We start from the raw sequence: 12083 nt of genomic DNA on the forward strand, positions 1-12083 counted from the left end.
CACACCAAAAGAGACATCACTTACAGACATATTTATTAATGAAATTATTTCAAAGTCAATTTCAGTTTTCAGACCCCAAATAATGGTCCTAAGTATCAACAGTTTATGTATTCTATCTCAAAACCCAGCAAAAAAGTCATACAGTCATGGCAAGAAATAAAACTTTACTTACAGTATTGTAATAAACAAAACCAGCGTCTTAAATACAGGCATTCAGCAATGTGTAACAGTCTCTATAAACTTCCTAAAACTCTAGGGACCTCACAGCTGCCTCATTTTCACACACACACACACAGTCTAAAAATAATACCAGCCTGACTCACAGACTCCTCTCACACACAATTTTACACAGACGTCTTTATAATTACAATAACAACAATTATCAGGCCTGAAATTGCACAACCTACCGAATTTTGACAAATTTAAATTAACCCTCCAAGGGATAAACTCCAAGTTTTTTGCGATCAATTAACCAGTCTCGGCCCCGGACCGTGGTCACATATCTAATGCCCTAACACAATTTAAAAGCGTCAACCAACTCAACCCCTGCCGAAAAGCTCTATTTTGGGGCATTTCACATCCCAGGCTTCCCCGAAGTTTTAAGTTAAAGTTACATGCCCGAAACCCGGTTTCTACTGACCAAAAAAGTGCAAACCACCGCCCCGGACGGTAAACTGACCTAGTCAGTAGCTATTTTGGGCCGTCCTCAGTTGCCCACGATTGCCAATCGGACTATCCCTTCCCAAGGAAAATCCTGACCGTCGTCAGGAAATTTGGAGCGTCACCTCCGAACAATGCACTTCTTAGAATTCCCAGAATCCCGTACTACAAAAATTTAATTACTTTTGAAGACACCCCATAAAATTACACAAGCAATGTTATTGATGTCCAAGCCCGGCTTTATGTTCAATTGAGACTTTACTGTCACAAACTCTTCGCCAATAACCTATAACTCTAAATTCACTCTGCAGTCCAACTGCTTTAAATACACTTATTCTCTTTACTCTTTACTTATTTTCAACGTTTCATTATCTTTACTTCAACTTATACTTTAGTTCTCATGAGATTTTCACCAAAATCAAAACAGACATTTACCAGTAATTTCAGTGAGTAAACTTTTAATTTTGTAATATCCAATTGGAACATTTTGGAAATAATTCAACAGGTAGTGCCTTACCTTTGAATAAGCCGGCTTATGTCCACTCACTTCGACCACTGACTCGTGTCTGCCCGTTCGAGCGCCTCGGACCCTCTCGGTCTCAATCTCCAACTCTCTCCCGCTCAACCCTCGGCCAATGCACCAAATGTTACGGGTCCGAAATTGTGGATGAGAGTAAAATAATGATGGTCCAGAAGAGGTCGGTCAAACAATTGATTTTTAATGAATACACGCAGCGTGGGGAGATGTAAACTGCAACACATCAGTTGTAAATCCCCGTCCAAAAATACACTTCAGATTGCTTTTATAACATCAGGGTATTGTAACGCCCCCTCTTGCGTTTACAAGCACATAATTTGCATCTTAAGAACATTATTTGCCTCTTTACAGACAATGATCAATTTTAAGAGATAAATGCAGACACAGAAATTCCCCTTTCTGGCATCCATCCAAATATGGTGATGATCTCAGGCCTTTGAGGTCCCCATGGACTTGTCCTCCTTGTGTCACCTGTTGCTAGGCAAACTCAAATGCAACAAGAAGCTGAATACATTCAGGCCTTTGCTCAGCTACTATTTTACTGTAACAATATACTCAGCATATAAGCTTTTAAGATTATAGATTTAACTCAACGATTTAAGTGGTTGTAACTGCACCTGTAATAAACATGTTAATATTTGATTATGATAACCTCTGTAATACAAATTATAACATAATGCCAGCAACCTCACTAAATGCTTGGATGAAATGATAATTAATGCAATGATAAAGATGATGGTTATGTAAAATAATCCCTGTAATTCCACAATTCCCTCTCTTGACGTCTCTTCCAGAGACGTCACTACATCATTTCTTGTGTCACTCTTCGACTCGCTCTGTCACCTCTAGATCCCTTAATAGCATCATGGGCCCCGAAACCGCCATTCCCAGGTCCACTGCCTTCGCTCTGACCCTCTCTAGCCGTCCCCTGACTCAGCAAATCAGACAATAACCTCATGTCATCTAGGTGGTCCAGTAATAAAACGCCAGCTCCCACTTGAAAACACTTCATGCTTAAGTGGTCTCTGCTCCTTTCCTGGGTCCCTCTCTGGTGGAAATCTAGTGGAATGGACCCTCGTCATCAATCACTAAGTAAACTGAATTGGCGCAGGTCTCAAATAAGAAGCAGAAGACACTTGGGCCCTCGCTCAGGCCTGCTACTAGATTTATGTGTATTGTAAGCATGCATGCAATTAACCTGCTATGTTCTCATCTTCCCTCAACATGTATCACCTGGACACTCTCACCAGTGAAGCTTAAAACCCTCTTGGATAGAACATCAACTCTAAACAAGCACAGATATGCAATGTGTATAAAATGAACTAAACCTGTGAATAGAATGAATGTGATGACAAACATATTCAATGCAATATGAACCCTGTAAACAATATTACTGATAAACAATGCTGTAAAACATGTTCTTAATGCAATCATAATAATGCAGATTATATAGTAGGAATAAAAGAATTTCTGAATCCCCACATTCCCTCTTCAATGTTACGGGTCCGAAATTGAAGACGAGAGTAAAACAATGATGGTCCAAAAGAGGTCGATCAAACAATTGATTTTAATGAATACACGCAGCGTGGGGAGATGTAAACTGCAACACATCAGTTGTAAATCCCCGTCCAAAAATACACTTCAGATTGCTTTTATAACATCAGGGTATTGTAACGCCCCCTCTTGCGTTTACAAGCACATAATTTGCATCTTAAGAACATTATTTGCCTCTTTACAGACAATGATCAATTTTAAGAGATAAATGCAGACACAGAAATTCCCCTTTCTGGCATCCATCCAAATATGGTGATGATCTCAGGCCTTTGAGGTCCCCATGGACTTGTCCTCCTTGTGTCACCTGTTGCTAGGCAAACTCAAATGCAACAAGAAGCTGAATACATTCAGGCCTTTGCTCAGCTACTATTTTACTGTAACAATATACTCAGCATATAAGCTTTTAAGATTATAGATTTAACTCAACGATTTAAGTGGTTGTAACTGCACCTGTAATAAACATGTTAATATTTGATTATGATAACCTCTGTAATACAAATTATAACATAATGCCAGCAACCTCACTAAATGCTTGGATGAAATGATAATTAATGCAATGATAAAGATGATGGTTATGTAAAATAATCCCTGTAATTCCACAGTCTCGTCAGTGTTATATGAATGAACAGGTGTGGACAGGTGAGCTGCATGCATTCAGCTGCGAGCTGAAGCTCAGGTCTGAGCCTCCAAATCCTGTTTTCTTTTGTGATTTTCTACTTTTTGCACAGAATAATGATCAAATAGAAGCTTTAAAAAACGTGAGATTTAATCAGATTTTATTTATTCAACATGTTTCAATTAAAAATGAACCAAAAATTAAGTTTGTATGAAAAAAACAAAAAACCTACACAAGGTTCACAGAAGTTAGAAGCCTGAAACGATTCAGCTGTAGCCGAATACACGAGACAAGAACCTGTAAGTTACTGTAGTTTACTGTTAGTGTGAATGTGGTTTAATACAGAGCAGAAATATCAGTGTTGACAGACAATCAATAGGAATAACAGGAATATTCTGGATATTTGGGTACAGGACTGCATATTTATTTATGAGTGAATATATTTAAAGATGTTCATGTGATTCAGTGTATTAAACTCTGTTCCAAGAATTCTGCTCTTTTACAGAGCATCTTTTTGAGTGTCTTGATTTTATTTGGATCTAAAGAGGTTGGATCTCCACATCGTTGGTGGGAGAAGGTTATCAGAATGGCTTCAAAATTTGCAACCACAGTGGAACATAAAGGTGTAAAAGGTCGGAGAGGTATGAAGGTGCCAATCCATTTAAAGCCTTGTAGGTGAGCAGCAGGACCTTAAAATCTGCTCAAACCTGACAAGGTAGCCAATGAAGAGATTTCAGAACAGGGGTAATGTACTCAAATTTCCCAGTTCTTGTTAAAATGTGAGCAGCTGCATTTTGCACCATCTGTAAACCTCTGAAACTTTTCTTTGGTAGGCCAAAAAGAAGAGCATTTCAATAATCAATATGGGAAGACACAAATGCATGGACAAGAACCTCTGCAGTGTTGCTTGACAAAACTTGTCTGATTCTGGCGATGTTCCTCAAATGATAAAAGGCGGTCTTTGTTATCTCTTTTACATGAGACTCAAAAGAGAGCACCATGTCAAACACTGTCATCACTGACACTGTCATCAATTTTCAAGATGAAATTTTGGGACAAGTGCTGAAATTTTTGTGGCCCAATGACCATCAACTCTGTCTTATCAGTATTTAGGAGCAAGAAATTATCCGATAACCAGCCCTTAATTGCAGATAGACAAGATTCTAGTTTAGAGACTTCAGCACAATTTCCAATGGTTAAAGGAACATAAAGCTGCAGGTCATCAGCGTAACAATGAAGGTTACATTAAAAGAACGTAAAAGGACACCAAGAGGCAGCAGATATAGAGAAAACAGCAATGGTCCAAGTACGGAGCCCTGAGGGACCCCATGCCCCACTGCACAAGTCTCGGAGAGATCATTTTTAAAACTAACAGTCGGAGACCTCCCAGACAGGTAAGATCTCAGCCATGATAAAACATTTCCTGTAATTCCAATAAAATGTTCAAGCCTATCCAATAAAATGCAGCGATACACAGTGTCAAACGCAGCACTTAGATCCAGCAGTAATAAAACGGAAGTGCGATCGTTGTCTGCATTTACCAGCAGATCATTTACCACTTTGACTAAACCTGTTTCTGTGGAGTGATTTGGTCTAAAAGCAGACTGAAATGGTTCAAACAGATTGTTTGTTGACAGATGCTCAGTGAGCTGCTTTAAAACCACTTTTTCAAAGACTTTAGACAAAAAAGACAGATGTGAGATGGGTCTGTAGTTTGCGACCATGTCAACATCCAGACCAGGCTTTTTTTTTTTTTTTTTTAAAGATCGGTACTACCACAGCTATCAATCTGTCAATCCTTTCCGTGTCCGGGCCGGGTGAGGTTTCCCGTGTTGAGTCAAATTAGCTGGTAGAGGATCCAAAGAACAGGCTGTACATCGAGCTGCTTTTACAACCTTAGTTAATCCAGACAGGGAAATAACCTTGAAGTCAGAGAACAGTTTATCAGCACCAACAGGCAAAGCAGCCGAGTAGTCTAACGAACAGCTCAAGGAGGGAGTAATCTGATTCCTAAGTGTTTCAGCCCTATCTCTGAAAAACGTAAAAAAGTCATGAGCTGTCAAATCAGAACAGCAGCGAGTTGACTTACTCTCTGTAAGTGGTGACACTGTGTTGAATGAGTTTTGAGTTATTGTAATGACTCATGATAAGATGGAAAAGAGGGCTTTGCTTGTATGTGGATGACACCTGGGTGAAAATCAAATCTCTGGACGTACCAGAATTCACGGATCACATTAACTCGGTGGACCGACACCTCAAATTCACCAGGGAGGATATGAAAAGTGGCAGGTTAGCCTTCTTAGACTGTGAGATTTCCATCAGTAATGGGGGACATCTAAAAGCTGACGTGTACCGTAAACCTATACGCATACGGATCAGTATCTAAGGTTTGACTCTCATCATCCACTGGAGCAGAAACCGGGTGTTATCAGGACGCTACAACACAGCGAACACCATCCACACTGACACAGCGGCCAGGGAGGCAGAAGAACAGCACATCAAGAAGGCCCTGAGTAAATGTGGTTATCCCAGCTGGACTTTTGTCAAAGCTGGAAGGCACCTAAAGAAAGCTCCAGCCGATCATTCCGGGGGGGGGACCCCCCCATATAATATGTGAAAATCTGCAAAGTAGAAACCATATTTCTGTTTTAGTATTTTTATACAAGTTATAAACACTGTCCCCACGCTCCCTACAAACCCTAACGTAACCCTGTTATTAATTTCTAGGCGAGAAAATGCCATTTTACCGCGGAAATATACCTACTGGCCACAGAAACCCGAAATATAAAGAAATTCCCATAATTTGTGTGGTCTATGTAACGGAGGGAAGGTGTTTTTTTAGCACAAATGTTATTTAAGAGAGGGAAACCCTCCTCAAAACGGACAGAGCAGTGGAGCAGCCAAGGGAAAGCACACGAATAAAAACTGTAAGGCTAAAATATAATTTATTATATTTAAACAGTTAAAAATTGTTAAGGTTCTGATATATTGAGGAGGAATTCAAAATAACCACCACTGATCCGGCCGTGTGCAATTAGACGGCATTTTAATGAATACACATGTGTGAGCCAATACTGTGTAGATTCAGTATTGAACTGTCGTACAATAGTCAAAACAAAGGCTTTATAGGGTTGGGGTGATACTGCTCCCCCCCCCTTCTGTTGCCAAGCAGATTCAATACAGCATACGTCAATGCAAAACCACAAATGTTCTGTCAACCCTTGACACAGTCCAGAGAACATCGTCTTCGGCTCGGTGCTTCCCCTCAGCTCGTCTTCGCTGTCGCTTATCTCTGGGACATCTGGTGTACTTCCTGGAACAGACTAACACGTACGCACCCAAACTTTGCAGTTATAGCCAAACACAATTAAACTCTTACCTATATAAATGAGTCTACCTAATATGTGTGTGCGTGCACGTGCGGGGATATATCCCAGGGAGCTGGGATATAACAACAACACATCATCCATGCTTCGGCACTACAGAGCTTTGCATGAGAATAAGGGGAACACCGATTGTGGAGCAAGACCAGGTGAGCCATCAAATGCCATGATAATATAGCATGCAGTAATCTTACTAAATGATAGAACAATATTATACAACTGTAATAAGTTACATGTGTGATATTTATATTTGTGCTTTGTTTTTATTGTCTTTCCTCAGGAGAACAATCTCAAATAGATGGAGACCTGGTTAGCATGGTGATTGAGGACTCCCAGCCATTTAGCATTGTGGAGGACAAAAGATTTAAAAGATTTGTTAAATCAATAAATCCTAGCTATGTTCTCCCCACTAAAAAGGTCATAAAAGCAGTGAAACTTTAGTTTTTACAGAATAAAATGTGAAGAGGCAGTGTGTAGCTGTCCATACCTCAACGTTACAAAAGCACAACCACTTTCCACACCCCAACCACACCTCACCTCACAGTAAATGATCATTTCCATTTTAAGCATTTCCAAATGATCATTTTCCATACTGCCAGTATAAATATACACATTATACTGCCATCACTACAATATACATGTTTTACACACTCCTTTTGTTGTTGACATTTACAGGCTGTGTGCAAAATGTCACACTCTTCAAATTCATGGCAACTAATATTTTCACGTCCACTAGATGTCCTACTAGAGCAAATGAAGCTTCACGAAGCTTTGCGCTGGGGTGAACCAATTGGATGAAAAGCTTCAGTGCTTCATGAAGCTTCATCTGCCCATCACTACTCTTAACTCTGCCCGTCGCTTCTTTGTAACCGCCAATCGGCACCGGCCCGCCTCGCCGCCTCTAATTCCTCGCAGACGGATAATCTGGCCTCCTGTTGCTGCAGGAGTCGGACCGCTCGCTCCGCGTCCCTGGTCGCTAGCGCTGTATCTTCCTCCCCTCCTTGACGCCAAGCTCCACCAGCCTTATGTGTCTCTGTAAATTACCATTCGCTCCTTTCCTCTCAGGTGTGTTAAATTAGTAAAACGGGAAAAGGGCGGAGTCTCTCCAGGACAAATTGGCAGATGCAACCAAAACATGCAGTATAAATAAAACACTCCACAAGATATAACCAAAACATGCAATATCAAAAATAAATAAACACACTTCACATTAGAACACAGCAAAGCAAAACAACATCCGTCCTTCCCTGGATGACATCTAATTTAACACTTACAATGTTAAAATGCAGTAACGACTAAAATCCACACCAACACTTTTCAGGAATCGACTCCCGATGTGTTATTTTAACTGGATTAAACGTTTCACTCGGAACTCAATTCGACTAACACTGAAAAATCAACACTGGCATTTTTGCTGTGGGAGAGTAGACAGCAAGTCTCTGTAGTTGAGGGACTGGTGGAAACATTTAAAACAATTGTTATATATTAGTCTCCTGTATTTGCGGTGGTATTTCCAACACAAAGTATAACAACGGCGTATGCAACACGTATACATAAGTAACACGTATGTGGTGAATCACTGAGGTTGAGGGTGGGGTGTAAAGTCTACCTGCATGAGAGGAGGCGCTTCCACAGGCATGCTTCCAGGAGCAAAGTACTGACTTACAGGAGATAAACAGTCCTATCGTGCTACTATCGATCCGATACCAATATGAACGTTGGCACTGATACGATCGATGTTTGGATGACTCTGCCCACCAGGAATACAAGGCTGAACTACTGCAGCTTACAGTACTACTCATCAATTGAACATCGTCACGCGCAGGTAAACCTATATCAAACCTTCTGAGTTCTGTCTGCAAAATTAAATTCACTCAAATTTCAGCCTTTGATGTTTTTTCACCTCTTCTTAATCTGAACACGTGGGTTCTACAGTGTTTTTTGTTTGTTTTTGTTTTTGTTAGTTTGTGAGCTGCAGATCTACTTGACTCTACATGTATGACTTCCGCGATCGCTCAAAGAAAACACCCACACACCTGTTACGGATTTTCTTTTGGGTTCTAGATGTACCTGAAGGATGAATATAAAGCTTTTCACACAAAAATGAGAGTGACGCGAACTACTACTGCAGTAAAATCGTGCGCGTGTGTAGTAATTTCCAAAAGTTGATTCTGTTCATCTAGCGTTTTGTGGGAGAAACGTTTCGTCACTCTGAATAAGTCACTGTTCATTCAACTTTTGGAGATTTACTTACCTGGATGATTAAGCATGCATCAAGACGTGTGTAGTAATGTTTGTAAATGTGTAGACAAACACAAGTCGAGGCACTAACTGATTCTCCTTGGACTGACTCTGCACACTTAGGATTTCCAACTTTTAAATTATTAAATAAGGGACAAGCTGGCATACCAGAAGCACAATGCACAACCCACTGGGCATAGTGTAAATATGCACTGTGACATTGCAGGTAACGGTCAATATACGTGACATGTGGTGGAATAAGAGACGAACCAATTTTGGTCATTTTACAGGATGTCCTGGCTAAACCGGGACAGTTGAAAAAAACCCTAGTGTCATATCAAACATTTCCTTTGAAATAACTTAAAAATATTTGTTTATCAGGTAAAAAACTGCAGATTTCTGGTCAGCTCTCTCAGAGGGAATCACAGTATGGGTACAGTATCTTTCCATCACGTCAGGAGGCTCACAATTATGGAGGGCCAGGAGTGACAAAATGAATTAAATAAATATATCATTAAATAATTATTTAAGTGTGTCAGTAATTAATTAAAATAAATAATTAAATGTTTTACATGAAATTAATGAGTGTTTAATTATTGAAATATTTTCTTAATTAATTTCAATTTTAATAAATTAATGAAACATTTAATTAATGTGGTATGTGACTTTTGTTGCCACGATGCCAGGTCTCTCTTGGAAATGAGATTTTTACCTGGATAAATAAAAGGACTAACTAACTAATTATTTAATATCATTATTTAATTAATTCGTTTTGTCACTCCTGGCCCTCCATACTCACTAGGCTAGCCACATGTATGAGGTCAAACAGATTCATGGTCTCCATTTAAATTTAAATATGAATCCAGAGTCTGAGTTAGGACTGAATTTCTGCTCCACTGATCAGTTTCTGAAAGAAATCAAAGATCAGCTGTTTAAAGTCAGAGTTTCATGTTTGATTTGTTTGATACTTTCTTTGTCTGTGAGTCTGAAAATGTGACAGAGCAGCTGGAAACAAAGAAGAAGAAACCTTCGAGATTTTATGATGATACTGGATTTATGGTATTGTCTGTATTCAGAGATGAGAGTGCAGTCATTCTAACAGCCTTTCCTTTTATTTAAGGGTCTGCATGGAGGCTTCATTTGCTTCAGTTAAAACTGATCTGATGAACAATAACACTGCTGCAGCAGTAGAAAGGATTCAAAGATATTTAGAAGAACCAAATGATATTCCACTAAATATCGCCATCACAGGAGAATCTAAATCTGGTAAATCCACCTTTCTTAACGCCTTAAGAGGCATAAAGAGCAAAGATGAGGGAGCTGCCCCTACTAGTATGACACAAACCCCCATGGAGGTCACACCGTACCCCCATCCAAACTATCCCAATGTTACTTTATGGGATCTTCCTGGAATCGGCACCACCAAGTTTCCAGCTGATGAGTACCTGGAGCTTGCTGGATTTGAGAGGTTTGACTTCTTCATCATCATCTCAGACACTCGCTTCAGAGAAAATGATGTGAAACTCGCTCAGGAGATTCAGAAGATGAAGAAAAAGTTCTACTTTGTTCGCTCAAAGATCGACAACAACATACGTGATGAGGAAAGAAAGAAAGACTTCAGTAAAGAGGAGACTCTTAGAAAAATCAGAGATGACTCTGTTCAAGGTGATTTTCATATCTAATCACTTTTACCCAAGTAATATAACTTTATGGATTTACTAAAAATATTCTGAGTTTAGTTTGATTTTTTTAAAATAAAAAATATTTTGATATCTATTCACGTTAACATGTATTTTCTATAACACAGGACTCAGAGATTTAGGCTTTGAGTCTCCACAGGTCTTCCTGGTGTCCAGCTTTAAACCTCACATTTATGAATTCTCTGAATTACATGAGACCTTAGAGAGAGAACTTCCTGCACACAAGAGAGATGCTCTGCTGCGTGCCATGCCCAGCTTCAGCCTGAAGATCATCAACAAGATTACAGTTTTTCAGTCCAGAATAAAATACTGGGCTACTCTGTCTGCAGCTGTAGCAGCTGTTCCAGTTCCTGGCCTTTCTGCTGCCACTTTTAATCTCAGCATGATGGTTTCAGTTGTCACAGATTATGTAACTGGGTTTGGTCTTGATAAGCAGTCTCTGGAGAAACTTGCTGCCAGCTCAGGTGTGTCATACGATGATCTGTGTGCTGACATTAAGTCAGAACTGGCTAAAGAAAAAATAACCAAAGAGTTCTTCATGATAATGTTTATCTCACTTGCGAGCAAAGCTGCATTAATGGCAGCAGAGAAAGTATCCAGATGGATTCCCATAATTGTAACTGCAGCATCAATGGGCATCTCTTTTACAACAACCTACTTAACTCTGAGTGATTTCCTCAGCCAACTTGCTGATGATGCTCAGAGGGTGTTTAAAAGAGCTCTGGTTTTGGAAACATCAGTGTGATACTATAAAGTAAAATAGTCACTTGATGACACATTTTAAGCTGCAGTATGCAAACAAGCTTTGATATGGTAAATGGTCTGTATTTGTATATCTTTTTTAAAGATATACAAAGATTGACTCTCTGAACCCAGTCTCTGTAGAATCTGGCACAAACCCTCCGGTGTACACTGGTCAGCCATTTAACTTTGTTCCTTTCTCTGTGCAGGAGGTCTGTAAAGCTCTTAAACTGTTAGATCCTAGAAAATCTCCAGGGCCCGACTTGCTAGATCCTTACTTCTTGAAACTGGCAGCTGATTTTGTGGCAGAGCCTCTCACAACACTTTTCAACCTCACACTGGATACAAATGAAATTCCCTCAGTATGGAAATCAGCTTTTGTTATTCCGCTATTAAAAGGGGGCGACCCAGCAGTGTTAACTAATTACAGACCAATATCTAATCTATCTGTGCTGGCCAAAGTTCTTGAAGCTCTTGTGTGTGAGCAGTTAAAGGAGTTTTACATACCAATGCCATTTTATCTGAATATCAATCAGGCTTTAGGAAGAATCATAGTACTATCACAGCTGCAATTAGAGTGGTAAATGATATTACTATTGCACTTGATAAAAAACAACACTGTGCATCCATCCCTTTTATTGATTTGTCAA

General features: G+C 39.7%; 1 protein-coding gene across 1 annotated transcript; it reads left to right on the plus strand.

Annotated features, from left to right (window-relative positions):
• Positions 1-8393: 8393 nt before the first annotated feature.
• Positions 8394-11437, plus strand: LOC116329923 (interferon-inducible GTPase 5-like). The gene is made up of 3 exons (XM_031752061.2): positions 8394-8576; positions 10113-10657; positions 10800-11437. Exons 2-3 carry the CDS (start codon positions 10120-10122, stop codon positions 11435-11437), a joined length of 1176 nt encoding a protein of 391 aa, XP_031607921.2. The 5' UTR covers positions 8394-8576; positions 10113-10119.
• The last annotated feature ends 646 nt before the right edge of the window (positions 11438-12083 follow it).

This window comes from Oreochromis aureus, linkage group 19 (genome assembly GCF_013358895.1).
Source record: "Oreochromis aureus strain Israel breed Guangdong linkage group 19, ZZ_aureus, whole genome shotgun sequence".
Taxonomy (NCBI): Eukaryota; Metazoa; Chordata; class Actinopteri; order Cichliformes; family Cichlidae; genus Oreochromis; species Oreochromis aureus.